The 18,748-nt window shown below is 46.3% G+C and overlaps 1 protein-coding gene across 2 annotated transcripts in view; it reads left to right on the top strand.

Annotated features, from left to right (window-relative positions):
* Positions 1 to 18,748, top strand: part of MBOAT2 (membrane bound O-acyltransferase domain containing 2) — a 117,541-nt gene that overhangs the window by 79,685 nt on the left and 19,108 nt on the right. For both annotated transcript variants that reach the window (XM_045979622.1, XM_045979623.1), the window contains 2 exons: positions 6,675 to 6,770; positions 17,515 to 17,570. In XM_045979622.1, the coding sequence (XP_045835578.1) occupies positions 6,675 to 6,770; positions 17,515 to 17,570 (152 nt within the window). The remainder of the gene's footprint in view (positions 1 to 6,674; positions 6,771 to 17,514; positions 17,571 to 18,748) is intronic.

The following is an 18,748-nucleotide window of genomic DNA, read 5'->3' as shown; positions in this document are numbered from 1 at the left end:
GATAAGAAAGAAGGAATTGAGAAGTGATGAGTTTTGAATATTTAATGCCTTTGTAATACTGTTTATTTAGTTTATAATAATGGCTGTGTTTAAATACCAGTTGACAAAAATTCTTAAACAGCTTTCATGAGCTCCTGTGAACCAGATCTAGAACACTCTTTCCAGTGGAGACCATATTGGACAGCACAGATCTCAGTCTTTTCCAGGAACGTCAGCAGAATACACATCACTGGCAAGATCTGTGTATCATGGGGCGTGCCTGGGTGGCTCAGTGGGTTAAACCTCTACCTTCGGCTCAAGTCATGATCCCGGGGTCCTGGGATGGAGTCCCACATCGGGCTCCATGCTCAGCAGGGAGTCTACTTCTCTCCCTCCCTCTGCCTGCTGCTCTCCCTGCTTGTGTGTTCGCTCTCTCTGTCAAATAAGTAAATTAAATCTTTAAAAAGAAAAAAAAAAGATCTGTGTATCGTGCCGCTCTAGCTGCAAGAGGCTGGGCATTGAACATTTGGCCTTGTGGCCTCTAGAGTAGAGGAAAGCAGGGGGCAGTGGAGACAGAAATGCACATGGAGCGAGTCACCTACACTCTACAGTTGTGTTCTGCCACACAGTTGTGTCTACTACAGTTGTGTTCTAGAACTTCTATGATATATCAGTAAGTGTTTATATATACACAGATGTGTGTAGGGGTTTTTAGTACCTAAAATGGGATTATTCTTTAGTTCACTTTTTCTGCTTCACTGACCTTTAGTGTGTGTGTGTGTATATGGATGTCTCCTTACTCACTATTATTGAATTCCATAGTGGGGCTTCCTGTTTATTTTATTATCCATTTATTTTAACAATATCGTATTGGAGACATGTATTTGGTTCTCTACTTATCATTAGTGCTTTAGTGATTATCTAGGTGTAGATCCTCCTTATAAATATATGTAAGTAATTTTTAAAAGATTTTATTTATTTATTTGACAGACAGAGATCACAAATAGGCAGAGAGGCAGGCGGGGGGGAAGCAGGCTCCCCACTGAGCAGAGAGCCTGATGCGGGGCTCGATCCCAGGACCCCTGAGACCATGACCTGAGCCGAAGGCAGAGGCTTTAACCCACTGAGCCACCCAGGTGCCCCAGTAGTTTTGTTTTTTAAAATAGACACCACAAAGTGAAATTGGCAGCTCAAAGAATCTGTGCAAATTGTGATGTATACCACAAAATCATTCATCAAAGACAAAAAAGGGGCTGTTTAAAATTTCATCCCACCAGCTGCATTTGAGGATGCCTGTTTTCCCCGCCCAGACTGGGTAGTGCCTGTTTTTAAACTTTTGCCAGTGATACTGGGCAAGTATTATCATTCTGTTCTATTCTATTTAGAGCACTTGACTGGGTGGGAGGATGCAGGTGGGGAGGGGCAGAGGGAGAGAGAGACTCCCAAGCGGGCTCCACACCCACCGTGGAGCCTGACACAAGGCCCAGTCTCATGACCCTGAGGTAATGACCTGAGCTGAAACCAAGAGTTGGATGCTTAACTGACCGAGCCTTCCAGGTGCCCCTAATTCTTTTTTTTTTTTATTTTTTTTTATTTAATTGAGAGAGAGAAAGCATGAGAGGGGAGAGGTCAGAGGGAGAAGCAGACTCCCCACCGAGCAGGGACCCAATGTAGGACTCCATCCTAGGACTCTAGGATCATGACCTGAGCCAAAGGCAGTCACTTAACTGACAGAGCCATCCAGGTGCCCTGGGTGTCCCTAATTCTGATACGCATTTCGGAGTGATTATTATGATTTCCTGATCATTCCTTATCTTGAATCTCATTTCTTTCTTTTTTTTTTTTTCTTTTTTTAAATTATTTATTTATTTTTGTGATCGCTGTGCCCAACATGGGGCTCAAACTCAGGACCCTGAGATCGAGAGTCATCCTCTCCTCCAGCCAAGCCAGCCAGGCACTCCTCATTTACTTTTCTAAATGGACTGACTTTATAATTTTTTTAACTCTATTACTTGTTCACATTCTCATCTATTTTCACTTGATTTGTTAAATCTTTTCTTGTTGATCTGTGGGATTTTTTAAATTAAAGATATTTACTATATCTAGTGAACAGTTTCTGTTGCTTATTTAATTTTCTGTCATCTGTCCTATAGAAATTTCCACTGTTTATAGAGTAAATATTCATCAGACTTTATCTTCATGGCATTTATGATTTTTGTCATGCTTATGAAGATTTTCCCATGCCAAGATTTTGAGGGTATTTCTCTGTATATTGTTTTGGTACTTCTTATTGTCCTATTTTTTTTTTTACATAATCTGGATTTGTGTGTGTATGTGTGTGTGTGTAGTGTGAACCAGGAAACTATTTTTATTTCCGAGAGGAGAGCTAACTTTTAAACCTCATTTACCTTGTTCATCCTTCTCCCACTAATTTCATATGCTAGTTTTATAATAAACAAACACTTGCAGTTGAACGAGGCCTTTTTTGAACTTTTCTCTGGTTAATCTTTTGATCTGTTTATGAAACAATACTACATTATAAATCACTGTGACATGTTCTTTTATCGGCTGTGATCGGGCAAGTCTTCCTCCTCATGTGTTTGTTTAGTTTTCCAGAAGACCTTGAAAGTCAGCTGGTCAGATCCCGCTGAAAGTATTGTTAGGATTTTGGTTAGGGTTATGATGTTAAATTTAGAGATTCATTTGATAAGAGTGGACTTCATGTTACTGGAATTTTCAAAATAAGTCTAAAATTCATCGATACTAACACATATTCTACTTCTTTCCCACGTCAGACACTTCCATATGCTTTCCCCAGGAATCAGTAGTGTCTCAGGGCTGACCGAGTACTGAGTGTTTTGACAATTTCCTTTATGCATGAAGAAGGCGTCCTTTTCTCTTAGTTTGCTGAGAGTTCTAATTCTTAACATGGAAACGTTGTTAAATTCTATTAAATGGCGGTCTCTGTATTGACAAGAACTGCTTTTCCCTTTGGCTCATCATCGTGATGATAAAGACATTACTAGACCTTTTATAGTGAATCATAACTGCATTTGTCAAAAAAAGCGCTGCCTGATCAAGATATTTTATTGTAAGTCACGGTTAGTTCTAGAACGCTGCACGCCTACTGCCGAACTGTTTCCGCTCTCCGGCATGACAAAGCACCCAGCCAGACCCAGCGGCTTCACGACAGCGTGTTACTGCTTCTCGTGGTTCTGTGCGTTGGCCAGACTCGGCCCGACCGTCTTTGCTCGAGGACTTCGGGAGGGGCCGTTCCATGTCAGCTGGAACCGAGTCGTGCGAGAGCCTGACTGTTGGACACGCAAGGTGCTTCCCTCCCGCCGTCGAGGTCGGCTGCGCCCCGGGAGGCCCGCGGGGGCTGCCGGCCGGGACTGCGCCGTCTCGGGCCGGCCTGGTCTGCTCACGGGCCGCGGCCGGGCTGAGAGAGCACTGAGGACAAGCGAGCGGTTCGAGAATGAAACGGAGGAAGCCGCAGGACATCGCGTGACCGACCGGGCCTTGCGGTCTCAGGAAGTCGTTTCGGTGACATTCTGTTGGTGAACCGGATCCTCGTCTGGCGCCTTCCCAGGAAGAGGACCGTCCTCCAGCTCTCGCTGGGCCGGGCTGCGTGTGCGGTCGGTTTCACCGGTGGCAGCGATTCGAAGACCGTCCTTCAGCCCCATGATTTACATTCGCCCTATGTGAGAGGTATCTCACCTCCTCCTGAGACCCCCAGGGGTCGCCTCCTGATGGCGTCAAGCCCGACCCGTCCGTCTGCTCAGCCAAGCCCGTTGCTCGGCGGCTGAGGCGTCTCCGCGCTTGCTCCGATGCTCTGCACGCGAGGCCCATTGCGCTAACGGGGCCGGCTTTGTCCCCTCCGCCCGGTACCCAGCACACAGCGGTGAGCGGTGAGAGGATGCTTGTGGGGTCCTTCTGTGAAAAGAGGACAGGAGTGCAAGTGTCTTAGCAATCTCTGGCGCAGAGCGATGGGGACGTCCAGTTGGACATCTGCTACCTGTTGCTTGAGTGGTGCCCCGTCCCGTCCCTGCCAGTTGGTCTCTGCGGCTCTTTCTCCACACCCTGGGCCGTCATTCCTTCTATACAAGAAACGGCCAGATTGTGCGGTTCAGCAGCTTGCTTTGCCTGCCACCTACCAGTAGACGACCGGGGACAGAAAGATGTCTTCATTTTGCACTGCTTCTCCCTTTCCGTCCCGTGTCGTCTAACTCTCTTGAAGACTCCTGGGAGCTTCCCGTGTCTATAAATCTGCATTAGACAGAAGCTCCTCCCACGGACCTCTTGTAGACCGTCTCCTTACGCTGTGGTCTGAAAGTGCTGTGTGACAGCACCTTCCAGGTTCTAGAAAACGTTCTTGCTGGCGGAGAGGCTAAGATGCCTATCCTGAAGATTTGGGGAACTGTTGCTTTTCCCGAGAGGCTTTCTAAAGCTGTGCCCGAACGTCTTCCTGAGGTGGCATTAAAGATTGCGCTTGACTTCGTCTTTACTGTGATTACTTTGAGACTACTTTGCGGCTGGAAAGATTGTCCTGAGCCCTTTCTATTTTTGTCTAAATTCTGATAAAAACCCGAATACTGCTCAGTTTTAGCTCATTGCTCTCTCTCCGTAACTCGTTGTACGCATCTGGAAGGAAGCCGTCGGCACTGTTAGTAGTACGTGTTCTGTTCCAGGTTGGAGTGACCGGCAGTGTTAGCCAGTTGCTGTAGCCTCCAGGGACCGTTTGCTGACCGCCCTTCCGGTCTTCACTCGCCGTCTCCTTCAGGCCTTTCCACTTCCACCCGCACCCGGTCCTCAAGCCCATGCTCTGTGGTCCAGATTTTTATTGTGATCGTACCCCATTTTTCACTTACCAACTTGTGCTCTGATTCTCCCACTCTCCTCAACTGTGGTGGCCTAGAACACATAAGTATGTTCTTCCGCTGGTGATTTTGTGGGTTGGGAATTCAGGAAAGGCTCCACTGGATAGATTGTCTCGTAGGGATAGACATCGGCTTCTTTGCTCACGTCTTACGATCTGGTGTCTGTCTCACTCTCTCTCCTACATGGTGTCTCATCCTCCAGAGCCCCTCCGTGTGGGGGGGGGGTATGTCTCAGGACAGTCACACTTCTTTCATGACAGCCGGCTTCCAAAAGGCAAGAAGTAGAAAGTGCCAGGCCAGTTACTGGCTATGCCTGGAACTAGCGAAGCGTTACTTGTGCGGTCATCTGCTGTCAGAGGAGCTGGAAGGCCAACCTGGATTCAAAGTGGATGGAGAAATAGACTCTTGTTCAAATGGGGGGAGCAGATGATTGGGTTATAGAAGAGCCTATGAAAGGGAGACACTGTTGTGGTCATCCTTGGGAAACACAATCAGCCCATGGTTTTTAGAAATTATGTTAAGTTTGATTTGTCAACACTGTGTGTGTGAGTAGGTGTGTGTGCGACTTGGCCACATAGATTTATCCGGAGTCTGTCAACTTTGTACAACATTTGAAAGAGCTGTCCTTTTTTCCCTCCCTCAGGAATAATTAAACTAGATCGAAATTACCTATTTGTCTAAAGTTGAAAAGATTTCTTTTTTAAAACACTATTTATTTGAGAGAGAGAAAGTGCATGTACGTGTGAGTCAGGGGAGGGGCAGAGGCAAAGGAAAGCGAGAGCGAATCCTCAGGCAGGCTCCCTGCTCAGCAGGCACGTGCGAGTGGATCCCAGGACCCTGAGGTCATGACCTGAGCCAAAATCAGGAGTCAGACACTCAACCGACCGAGCCACCCCACGCCCCAAGTTTAAAAGATATCCTTCGTGAAACCGCCTGACTTGCCTACACAGGAAACTTCAGATGTTTAACTTCCCCAGATATGTTGGGTTTTTCCTGTTGATTTCTTCTCTGTGATCAGTGTGTAGAAAGTCCTCCCCCATCCTGAAAACGTCTGGATGTTTATCCACGTTTCCTGTGTGTCTGCTGCTTCTGTGGTACAGCGGTTCTTCATTCGTCTAGGATGATGCCGTGAACTGTTGAGATGATCGTCCTCCCTGCTCACTTGCACTGTAGCCTTCCTGCCATGTGGTCTTGTGTGTTCTAGCGTCTGTTTCTGTTCTCTTCATATTGACACGTAAAGTCTTCCATGCCTTGTGTTTAACTCTTGTAACTGTCCCAAGCATCTCGAGAATCTGAAAAATCACTAAATGTTCACGCCTATAAAACGTGAGTAAAAACCACCTGATCCACACTAAGGATGTGTGATTTTAGACTTGAGAACAAGTTTTTAAAATCCTATTAAGAATTTGTTTAATGTGTAATTTAGCCAAATATTTTTGGGCCAAATTGTGTTTTCTAAAAAGAAGGAGGAGTACATAGAAGAAATACCAATACTCACAGTTTTATACTTGTGACTATGACTTGCAAATCTATAATTTGGTCTAGGGAGGTCTTTCAGAAGGAAAAAATAATAAAAGCCTTAATTAGAGGCATCCACCATTGAAGATGGGTACAACATCCACAAATGTAAACTGAAATAGAACTAGTAAAGAGTTTTTATGGTGTACTGAAGAAAACTATTTGTGGAGTAGACTAGAAATATTTAATTTTTGAACCATTTAAATTTTGAATCATGTGGTTAATAAATTACCTTAAAATGTATTCTTTAACAAAATGAATCTTTTACTTTCACTAATCTAGTTTATTTTTGTTTTCCAGATATTGTTTTGTGTTTGCTTTGGGATACCTCACAGTGTGCCAAATTACTAGAGTCTATATCTTTGATTATGGACAATACTCTGCTGATTTTTCAGGGTAAGAGTAACACTTTAACTCAGTTGCCTGTTTTTATCTCTTCTAACTTGGTGAAAGGACAACATACAGTTGCATTTAGTAGTTTAAATGAAAAATGATTGACAGATGTTTTAGTTGAAGATTGTTTTATGAATTTAGATTTTTTTTTTTTTTTTGAAGATTATTTGAGAGAGAGAGAGCGCGTGAGTGCAGGCACGCAAGGGAGCCTGAGCAGGGATGGGGCAGAGGGAGAGAGAGAGAGAATACCCAGCAGACTCCCCACTGAGTGAGGAGCCTGACACGGGGCTTGATCTTACAACCCAGAGATCGTGACCTGAGCTGAAATCAAGAGTTGGATGCTTAACTGAGAGAGCCAACCCAGGTGCCCTAAATTTAGATGTTTTCTTCTTGTGAAGTGGTCTTTTATGGTGCTGTATAATCACAAAAAGAACTTGTCCTTTTAAGTTGACTCATATATAATTTCTAAATATGTAGCAATTAAATTTGTTATATGGCATTCTGATATTGGAGACATTCTCTAATTTTATGGAAATTTTTGCCTTCAGGTGTAACTGTTGAAAACCAGCGCCATGGAATCTGTCCTTGATTCTCTTTTTCTTTCTTTGTTCTCCTAAGCCTCTTTTGTATAGTCATTCTCCAGCTTCTATATAAGATCTGGTCACTTCTTCTTGGTTCTTAATATCCCCCAAGACTTTTCTCTGGACCAAAGGTTCTTGCCTAGCCTTTCTTCTGAATTTCCTGGAGAAGACACTTGAGTATATATTTTACTTGTATGCATTTCACTTTTATGGAATGTTCTACGTTCTTATGTCTAGTATTCCACTGAGTCATGGAAATAACTTCTGTCTTTTGTTCCTTCAAAAGGGAGGTAGTTCCTCTGTGGTACTTGTTGTCCTGTAACAAAACTGATTAAATGTCTGCTTCAAGATAAATGTAGTCCAAGTCCCTAAAGACTAACGTGCTCACCATCTTTATAAAGGGACCTCTGCTAAGGATAAGCAAAGTGGAAAAAATAAAGAATAACATCATGGGATCGATGAAAAAAAGTTAATTCAACAGTAGGAATGGACCAAAGTTGTATGACCTTAGAGAAAAATTACTGCTATGAAACAAGAGAATTTTAGAAGTTGAAATTTTTTTTTCTCCTTCATGGGATTCAAGTAGATTTTACTTTTTAAAACCAATTTTTTGCATACAAAAGAACAAACAAAACCACGCCAAAATGAACCAATTAAATACACTAAAAAAACTAGTTAAATTAATGATATGTTGAGCAGAGTAAGGAAATGTACCTGGAATTCAGAAGAGGAGAAGAGATGCTGGTGATTTAACGTATAAGTGATCCTACAGAAAAAGAGCTAATGGGCTATATCAGTGAATATGTTGGGCCACTGATGTCTTTGGAATTTGAAGACGTCAGCCAGGGTGCATGTTGTCGTTAGGGTATAATGCAAGTAGGAGCTAGTTGTGAATACTTAAAAGAGTCAAGGTCACTTAGTTTAAGCCTCCGAGGAGCCGTTACCTTGGTAGTCTCGTTCATCGGGAGTGCTTAGCACATGGTAGCATTCAATAGACACGTACTGAATCAGTAATAGTAATACCTTAGGAAAGAAGAAAGTAGAAAATACAGCGAGAGGGATGGGGGGGCGGGGAATAACAAACACAATGTGGGCGAAGCTCTGTGATCTCAGAGAGAAATTTATAGCTTCAGTGTTTGCCTTATAATGAATTTAGAAATGAATGAAGCATTTAGTATGAAATAGAAGCGAAAGCACCCTCCTGACGAATTCAGTTTGTGCATGTAGATAACAGAAATGTTAGCATCAGCAGCTGGAAGTTAATACTGTAAAATTATGAATTTTCCATTTGCCTTCTCGAGTGCTCGGACGCTGCAGCTGCGTGCCGGGGCTCTGCCCCTACTGCTCTGTGTCTCTAGCTTATATTTTGGGATCCCACATTCTACTTCATTTAAAAAATGCCATGCTGCTTGTATTTTTAAATGGCCAGATTGACAAAGTAATCTAATGTCGCTAAATTGAGGTCACGAATGCAGTTGGTGTGAGTACGGATTGGCACGACGCCGTGTGCGCTGGGCCCTCGCCACCCCACCTCTGATTTGATCCTGGCTGTACCTTTCTTCTTTCTCTCACCTGACGTTCTAAACTCTGGTTCACTACGCCGCTCTAGCTGGGGATAGGCTCCCTGCTGTTAAAGCAACAGCCCAATTTCAGTGGCTCGGCATGATAAACGTTTATTTCTCAGTCACGTGGCAGTCCTCTAAAGAGGGACCCTTTGCTTCCCACACTGATTTAGGGAAGGTTCTTTCCCAGGGCTTCTCCCCCCCCTCGCATCCCTGGAATCCTCTCGATGACGCTGACGGAGGCGCTGTGCATGAGCAGACGAGTGCAGGCCTCCTCACCGCTGCTGCTCGCATCCTACCAGAAGGGACTGCTTATGTGACCCACAAATTAGAGGGTAGTTTTCAGTAAGAGCCAAAGGCAGGTTTAAAAATAGCTTTTTCTATGACATGGCTTGAAATACTTCGCTGAAATTTAAAATTTCATTTCGGTATTTAAATGTCACTTAAAATGTTTGAGTATGTGGGAGAAAAACACAGAGCACATTAAAGATGGACAGCCTGATATCAGACTCCCGGTTTAATGTGTAATGTGTATCCCCGAGGGGGAAGCATTTGACCATCAGCAGCAGACTGATAAAGATTAGGCAGAGACAAATTAGCCGAAGGAGGCCATCTGGCAGAAAGAAGTTGGGAGGACTTTTTTGTTTGTTTGTTTGTTTGTTTTTATTGGATACAGGACAGAAAAGAAGCCATCTAGAGGCAAACTCTTCCCCTAATGAGATATTTAGGCATTTAGAAGTCTTGGGTGTGTTTAACACATGAGTAAAAAGATCAAAACTTGATACTGATTTGGGTAAATATCCAAAATGGTGGGTGTTTGCAGAAGGTAGAGTTGAATACAGTGAACTGTCCTTTGTCCTACGCTCTCCTGCCGCCGGAATCTGGCAGCAGAGGAGGTGAGGCAGGGCTCTTGCTGGGAATCACAAGGGAGCTCTTTTGTGTGGGGCAGTCTTACTTGCATGAGGCACAGGAAACTGATAGTGTGTGTGTGTGACTGTGTGTGTGCGTGTGACTATGTATGTGTGCGCATGTGACTCTGTGTGTATGTGTGTGTAGTTAGCCATGAGATCAAGATAGGTTTAAAACGTTGATCAGATAAAAGGGACTCACTTTTTTTTTTTTAAGAATATATTTATTTGAGAGAGAGCACAAGCTGGGATGGGGTGGGGGGAGGGGCAGAGGGAGAAGCTGACCCTCGGAGCCTGGTGCCGGCCTGGATCCCAGGACCCTGAGATCAGGACCTGAGCTGAAGGCAGAGGCTTAACCCACTGAGCCACCCAGCCGCCCCTAAGGGACTCACTTCTTGATAGAAGTTTCTTTTCACAGGAAGGCTGACTTTCATGCTAGCCTCAGAAAATAGATACAAAAGAAGTATAAAATAATTAAATAGCTTCCCTTTACATCTGCAGTAATGAGTTAGCAGATACAATAGAGAAAAAATCCTAGTTTCACAAGCAATTGTTAAAAACTACGATATGTCTAAGAGTACATGTAAAAGGAAATGCGCGGACCTCTCTCCAGAAAACTATAAAACTTTATGGTAGGATATAAAAGAACACTAGCTGGAGAAACAGCTTGTGATTCAGATGGTAAAATTTAGTATTACAAAGATGGTAATTCCTCTCAAATGAATCCGTAGGTGTAAGGCAGCTCAAGGTGGGGTTTTGAGGGAAATGAGATGAACTGAAAACTTTCTCTAGAAGTGTAAGTGCTTGAGAGTAACAATTTCTGTAGAGAACACGGCACAGTTAGGGAGCAGTCACTTAAATATTATAGGACTGACACAGGATTAGACAAAGCCATGAAGCCAGGAGAGAGAAACAGACCCACGGGATCCGAGAAATAAAGGTACAGAATAGAAATGTTGGGATTATAGATCTAGTGGGGATGGGGGAAGCCCTTCTTGATTATTCAGTAAACGGTACTGAGACAGAAGAAAGAAAGGCAAATGCTGGCATTCTTTGTAGACAGCTTGTAGACGGAAGCGAGAGCAGATTTTTCTGGCAGGAAGGTAATGAGTTCTGATTGCAGCGTGTCGATTTTTGTCGTGCTGAAGGGGTACCTTCATGCATCCACCAAAAGAGAGGTACATGACATAATTTCCCCTTCAAATTAAGGACATGTTTTAGAGTGAACCACGTAGTATCAGATGCTTAACAAACATTGTATTACCACTTACTCAGCTGGGATTTATTGAGTATGTGCTATACATTTCGCTAGGTGCGAAGTACTTTTCGTAGGTGACGGTCCTGTCCAGCATAAGGGACAGACTCCTTGGTCTAAGTTTCAGGTGGGATTGTCACATGCACTCCTTTTGTTTTGCTTTGTTTTTATTTGGGGCTGGGGGTGGGGGGCAGAGGCCGAGGGAGAGAGAGAGACTCTTTAGCAGGTTCCATGCCCAGCACAAAGCCTGACACGGGGCTCGATCTCACAATCTCGAGATCGTGACCTGAGCTGAAATCAAGAGTCGGACACTCAGCCGACGAGCAGCCAGACAGACGCCCTGCGTGCACGCCTTTTGGAAAGCCTTGCTCAAGCTGAGAGTCTTAATCATAGGCATCTTTCCGTGCCCCGTACCGAATCCCCCCACCCCCGCTCTCGTCCCCCTCACCCTCCTGTCACACGGCGCCCACTAACTGTGTTGTAAGTGGGACAGATGTGAATTATTCAGCCGCTGAAACTTAATGTTCCGTGGGTCCTGTTTCATCCCGAGGGAGCGTCTCACTCACCTTGACCTACACTTGGTGAGAGGAAGCCTTCTGTCCGGCTGCCGTCGGGCAAGTTACCGAGAGCAGCCGGTTTCTAGGTGGCTTGACTGGTCTGGCTTCCACCCTCCCTGCGCCTTCTCCGCTCTTCTGTGCGCTCGCAAAGCAGCCTGCTCTAATGAGCCTTCTCGGGGTTCTGCGGGTTTCTCAAGGCTCTGAGCCCCCCACGGGGTTGCTCTTCAGCCCCGTCCGGCCGCCTTCCTTGCCTTCTGAGGCTGCAGCCGTGCGGCCCCGCTCTCCGCTCCGGACTGTAGCGCAGCCTGTTCCCTGTGCCCGGGGTGCCCCGTGCGGGCACCCAACCTGACTCCGACGCCAGGTTCCCTGTTTGAAGTCCTGTCTCATCTCTGCATGCATTCCTTCAAAGTCTCCTTCGGCTTGTGACACTCTTTCCGCGGTTATCCGCGTACCTGGTCATCTCCCATTGCAGCGAGAAAGCCCCCGGAGGCCGCGGGCCCGGCGGATCGCCGTGTTTGCTAAAGGAAGGTCTCAGCAGACACTTGCTGTGTCGTGATACCATTCACGGTATTTGTCACAGCTGCTTTATTTCATCGACACGGTGGCATCATAACCTCGATGGTTTACATAATAACTTGGGGGGGGCAGGGAAACGGCTTCCGGTGTTCGGCAGGGATCGCCGCAGGCGGTGGGGTTCAGGTGACTATTCTGACTCATGTGGCTGCCCGGGCCCCGTCTGCTCCTCCCCCGGGGGTCTTGCCCACTCCCCTCCCTGCCCTCCTGCGCTCCTTCTCAGCTGCCTCCGTCCTCCTAGGGAGCTGCTCCAGCCTCGGGTCTCAGCGCTGCCTCAAGTCCACGGTCAGATCATCTTCTGACGCTGCCTCTTTACCCTCTGACCACAGCTGGGCTCCACCGCGGACTGCACGGGCCGTCGCCCTCTCCTGCCTACTTAGCCGCCATCCCCTCCTGGCCTTTTTATCCCGCCACGGTTCCCCAGTCTGCGTCAGCCCAGAGCAGGAACACATCCATTTAAAACCAAGTGACTCCGTGCCAAAAACCCTCCAGTTCGCCTCGCTCGCCCCTACTGAAGCCCTCTGGGTCCCACCTCTGCCCCGGCCTCTCTCCAGCTTCTGCCCCCATCCCCGCTCCACACCTGCTCCAGTCCTGTCTCCCCCTGGGCCAGTCACTTTTCTGCCCGAGGACCGTTGAGCTGCTTTTCTCCCTTCCTGAGTGTTCTTACCTCCACAAGCTGTCCTCTTGTTCCCGATTGAAATGTCACCTCCGGGGTGAGGCCGGTTATTGCGGCTGTGCCAACACTCCCTCTTCCCCTGCCCTGCTCCGTTCCGGTGTCCCGCACTTGGTGGCATCTGGCCTTTGATGCATTGATCTGTTTGTTTCTTATCTCTGTCCGGTTGGTTGTGAGGTCGGTGGTAGCGAGACCTGCATCTTGTGTCTCCAGCGTCTGGTTTATTGTAGGTGCTCGTTGAACACCTGTTTCTGCATGAGGGAGGAAGGGGAGCGAATGAGCGCGGCTCACCCTTTCCGGCTCGTCTCCCGGCGGGTTCCGGGATCCAGGGTGTGGGGCATGTTTGGCTGCAGGGGTTTGCTGTTTGTGGAGGAAAGAGATGACTAAGGGGGAGACTCGACAGTCCATCTCTGTTGTCAGGGGACCTGCACCCTGCGGTGGCAAATTGACCTTTGACCTGGCAGGTGCTTGCCGCATTAGTGGGCACAGGTCGTTAGGGCGGGCGTCCTCTAGGGACGATGCACAGTTAAGAAAGTGACTATTCTTTGTAGCATTCATTTTCTTTTCTTTTTTTTAAATTACGTTCAATTAGCCAATATATAGAACATCATTAGTTTTCAGTGTAGTGTTCAACGAGTCATTAGTCATGTGTCATACCCAGTGCTCATCACGTCACGTGCCCTCCTTAACGCCCGTCCCCTGTATTCATTTTCTAGTAATTCACCTATTAACTGTGGTTGAATTCTGTGTGATAGAACTAACTCCTATTATTCTCAGTATCTGTAGAGACAAAAGAGATGCATATAGATGACTTTTAACTTCTGCATCCTTTTTTTGTTTTAAGTTTTAAAGTATAGCGCTATTAGTTCTTTCTATCAGATAGGACTTTTAAAAAAATATTACCTAAAGCTGTTTCATCCGTTGAAGTATTTATTTTGAAGTCCATATTTTCGAGTATTTATTTTATTTATTTTTATTTTATTTTTCGAGTATTTATTTTCGAGTCCATATTTTCCCACTTTCTTAGAAGAGTGCCCGCAGGAGTAAACACACGTCCACACAGACACAATGATGTTGTCACGTAGATGGTGCAGGTGGCTCCATCCATGACCCAGAGCTCACTCGGTGGAGGTTCTGAAGCCGTCCACCTTCTCTCCCTCCTCCATCCCTCAGACTCTACCCTGGGGGAAGCCAGAGGGCCTTTCTGACTCACGTCAAGTAGTCCCAGACTTTCTAGAACCTGGGAAGTGAGCTATTGCAGGCTCCGCCAGATGCAAAGTCAACAGGTAGTTAAAATGTCAGTAAAGGTGTAAGTGAAATAGTGTCTGTCACCAAAACAAATTTTGATGAATAAAGTGCACTGTGGAGAAGACCCACGGCAGGTGATCTCTTTGAGAACACTAGAGTTGTTCTCATTTAGAAGTGTTGGCTTCGCACCCTGGGTTCGGCATAGTGAGGTGAGGTTGGTTCTCCTTCCTGTTGTTTCCTGGTCTTGCCCATGCCTGTGTTGGCCTCATCTGTTCATTTTCCCCTGGTTTACTTCTCTGAGCTCTCATTAATCTCTTCGTGCCTTACTGTCTGACTTTCATTTAGAGCTTACTTCCGCAGGGTCTCTCTGTAGTAATTTGGCCTTCTAGCATTTTACTCTCACATTTGCCACGCCCCGTTTCCATCCCATGACAGGTTGGACCAGAGGCAGCGGGACTGCCAGCTGTTTAAAATCAAAGGGAATATTCAGGGCTAATGATCACCAATAAAGGAAACAAAATGATGTTGGGACATTTTTGCAAACCACTTGGTTCTCTGAGCCCTGTGTATGCCAGTTGTCGAAGGTGCAGAGATAAATAAGGCACTGTTCCTGGTGTTCAATAGCCTATGACTTTTGTGGTGACAGGAAAGTAAACAAAAGAATTACGAAACAGTATGATGAATGTCTTCAAGCGCAGATGAGAATGGACAGGCGGGAGGGAGTGTGATCAACCTGTAGAAGGAGTGGGAGATCGTGACTGGACACTTGGAAGAGTCTGTGTATTCGGCATTTTAGAAATATTTATTTAGCACATATCTTGAGCTAGGCACCGGGGATTCAGTAGTGAAAAAGACTTGGTTCCTTACCTCATGGGCTTTCTAGAAAAGAAAGAGAGATTTTATTTATTTATTTTTATCTTTTAAAGATTTTTAAAATTTATTTGACAGAGATCACAAGTAGGCAAAGAGCCAGGTAGAGAGAGAGGGGGAAGCAGGCTCCCTGCTGAGCAGAGAGCCCGACTCGGGGCTCGATCCCAGGACCCTGGGATCATGACCTGAGCCAAAGACAGAGGCTTAACCCACTGAGCCACCCAGGCGCCCCAGGAAAGAGAGATTTTAAAAACAGCCACTGAAATTGGATAAATGAAACACACATTTGTTTGAAATGAAACCTGAAAATATTTGGAAGGAAGCAAACAAGCCAAGATTAAATGAAGGACAGGTGTGGGCATCGTGGCTGAGGGGCTACGGGTGGTCGAGCTGTCCAGTGGGCTTCTAGTACGAAGCGACTTCTCAGCTGGGACTCGAAGAAGGAGCTGTCCTTGCAGAACATTTCCAGAAAGAGCAGTCCTAATGGATGGAGCAACATTTGGAAAGACTTGGGAGCATTCAGCTCTGCTCTCTGCCTTCTTCCCATTCCTGTTAGGGATGTGATTCCCGGATGGAGCAGCACAGCCTCCCACGACCCATTCTCCCAGCCCAGCTCAGTTCTGGGAGGCAGCCTGTGGCCGGGACACCCGGGGCGCAAGGAGAGCCCACACGCAGGAGGCACATATTTGCATTTTTGGAACATCTTACCTATCTTCACTTAACAGTTTAGTATGTCACTATGCAGATAAACTTCCTTATTTGATGGGCGCCTGGGTGGCTCAGTGGGTTAAGCCTCTGCCTTCAGCTTGGGTCATGATCTCAGGGTCTTGGTGATCGAGTCCCACATCGTGCTCTCTGCTCCGCAGGGAGCCTGCTTCCTCCTCTCTCTCTGCCTGCCTCTCTGCCTACTTGTGATCTCTGTCTGTCAAATAAATAAATAAAATCTTTAAAAAAAACCTTCCTTATTTAATCAGCCATTTTTAAATTATGTTTTGAGGAAAAGAGGGAATTAGAATTTAGAACTGAGGAGTATTTTATAATTCTTCGGTGAGCTAAACTGTGAAGAGAATGAGACAGGATGACGAAAGTGATTCTCTGCCCCCAGGAAAGTGGGAATCATCATTTTTGCAAACCTCAGAGCCCCGTGAGACCTCCTGCAAGCTGACACGGCAGCTGGGTGCTCCTAGCAGCCGGGGGGGCGCTGGGCTGAGGGCTGGTGTCCCGAGAGCGAGCAGTGTAGGAGGAAGAAGTGACTTTTCAAGGAACCCAAGGGGACTCTCCTCCTTTGTGCGCTGAGTTAGAGCAGTTGTCCTCTGACAGGTGTGAGTGTGTGTGTGTGTGAGTGTGTGATCTTGTCTGCTGGGTGAAGAGAAGGAGCTGTAAGTTCTCAGGCGCCGGGGTCTCCCAGGGCGTCCTCCTTGCTCCACGCGTTGAAGGATGCTCGTGCTTGTCCAGAGGCGGAGCAGACCCTGGCCAGGCTCGTGCTCCGAGCGTGGGGCAGCGGGGAGAGCACCAGGTCTCCATGGTGGTGTCTGGGCTTCCTCCCGCTGCTCGCTGGCGCTGTGGTTGGCCCGTCCTGCAGCCTTGCCGTCCCGGTGCCGTGGAGGCCGTGCAGACTCCGAGCATGCAGAGCTCACAAGCTCTGCTTGTAGGCAACACGGCATTTCCTGGTTTTAGTGAAATTCTCAAAAATATGAATGAATCCCTTGTGATTAATTGTTCTGCAGTATGAGTGTCTGTAAGCTAACATAGTAAAGGACAAACATGTGTGCTGGTGGATTTATGTATTCTTCCTGGCCAAGCTATCCATTCAGTTACAGATCCTCAAATATGGAGAAAAGATTGCCATTTCCTTCATTGTGACATGACTCAGAGCCGTCTTTAAAGGGTGCTTCAGGCACTGTCCCTAGGGCGGCTCTCACAGGTCTTTAGTCCCGGGGGTCCCAGACCAGCAGGATGGACGCTGTCCTGTTTCTTCCTTCCCCATCCCACCTGTTCTCGTCTACATTTCTCACCCACCCTCTTATTTTCTACCTTTTCCCCTTTTCCCAACTCACTTTCACCTGCAGGTCAGCTGAGGCAAAAGGCAGCATGGCATGTGGAAAAGTCAAAAGCCAGAAGCCAGGGCCATGCCTGATGCCCGGGGCTCTTTCCCTCCAGCCTCTGTTCTAGCCCTGAGGGAGGGGGCGGGTGGCGCTGCTTACCCCCTGTCTGGGGTGGAGCCTGAGCCGCATTCCTCCCTCTCGCTCTCTTTCTGCCTGCCTCCTGCCATGCCCTTCCCTTCTCTTGTCCTTTCTCTTCTTCCCTCTTTTCCTCCCTTCCTCCCTTTCCGCCAGCTCCCATACCTTCCCCAAACACAGCAGCCCCTGGATTATCTCTTTGAAATCCCTCCAAGGTCTTTTTGTGTGTTGTAAAAGTCAGCATTTTGTAGTTGTATAAGCAGAAGAAACTCTTTTTCATACATCATAAGTATTATTTTAAGTTTCTGCTTTTAAATACGTGTTTTTTATTTTGTCACAGCCCAATGATGATAATTACCCAGAAGATCACTAGTTTGGCTTATGAAATTCATGATGGTAAGAATTTAGAAATTAACTTTTTGTCACTGAAAGAAATCCTATTCAAATGTACTTTCATCTGAGAAACGACCCTCACTTTCCGCTCTGTATTCGAGGAAGTCAGAGAGGGGAGACGTGAACTCTGCATAGGTTCACTGAAGTGTATTTTTCTGCAGTGTTTCATCTCAGTTTCACACTTGATCCAGTGACAAAAACAGCGCAAAGGAACGGGATCCCTTCGGAGGACCCACAGTAGTGGCAAATATGAAGGAAACAGACGTTTGAGCCAAGTCAAGTGTTATTAGTCCCTGCTTCATTTCTGTCACATTTTTATTAATATTTGAATGTTCTTCCCCGTACCCCTTATCCCTTGATGTATAATACGTACACACACAGTGACGTCTGTTTTTGGCATAAATATTTGTAAGTTCGGATTTTATGTCTTCCGTGGATGGACATGTTGCCATAGGAAACGCTAACAGTCTGGGTGTGAGTCATGAGTTCGACTCTGGTTTCTGCACAGACTGGAGGAGCGTCCCCATGAGACCCGTCACTTTAGTGGCCCAGGGAGCCTCTGGCATGGGGCGTTTAGCCCCGCTGTATACATTGCCTGTCCTGTACCCTCTGGTACGGAAGACCTACAAATAATTTTTAAGGATGTGGTTTGCCTCTTAATTTAGTCCTCCTTTGGTCTTTAAATTGGGCTTAGAATCGAGTAAGTGGTTGTGTAATTGCAAATCATATCCCCTCTTTGGGGAGAGAAGGTAAAGAAATGGGTAGAGAAGGTATATGAGTACAGTTTTCATTCCTTAGAGTCATGGAGAGGTAAGGAAATCATTCCTTGCTTCATGCTGAGCTTCTAGCCCTTAATACCGATTAGTCATTGAAGCCATCTAATAATAGAAAGATCTTAATGCCCACCTTTTGAAAGTCATAGTGTTTGCTATTAAATATGCTAGCATTTTGGAATTTTTAAGTTAATAATAATTTCCTCTAGCGAAGGGTCGGGTTTGTGCCCTGACGTGTGTTATTTATCTCCTGCGGACCTACGTGTGTTGGGTTACATGGTGCTCCTTTGATATGACTGAACCTGTGTTGCAATGAGAAAGAAAGGAACCAGTTGTTCAAAAATTGGGATTATAGCTTGAATTTCCAATGAGAAAAGCGGGGGAAGTGTGAATGGGGGAAAATGCCAT

The sequence above is a fragment of the Meles meles genome, chromosome 15 (assembly GCF_922984935.1).
Source record: "Meles meles chromosome 15, mMelMel3.1 paternal haplotype, whole genome shotgun sequence".
Lineage (NCBI taxonomy): Eukaryota > Metazoa > Chordata > Mammalia > Carnivora > Mustelidae > Meles > Meles meles.
Note: the sequence above shows the minus strand (reverse complement) of the source record. Positions and strands in the feature narration are given on the sequence as shown.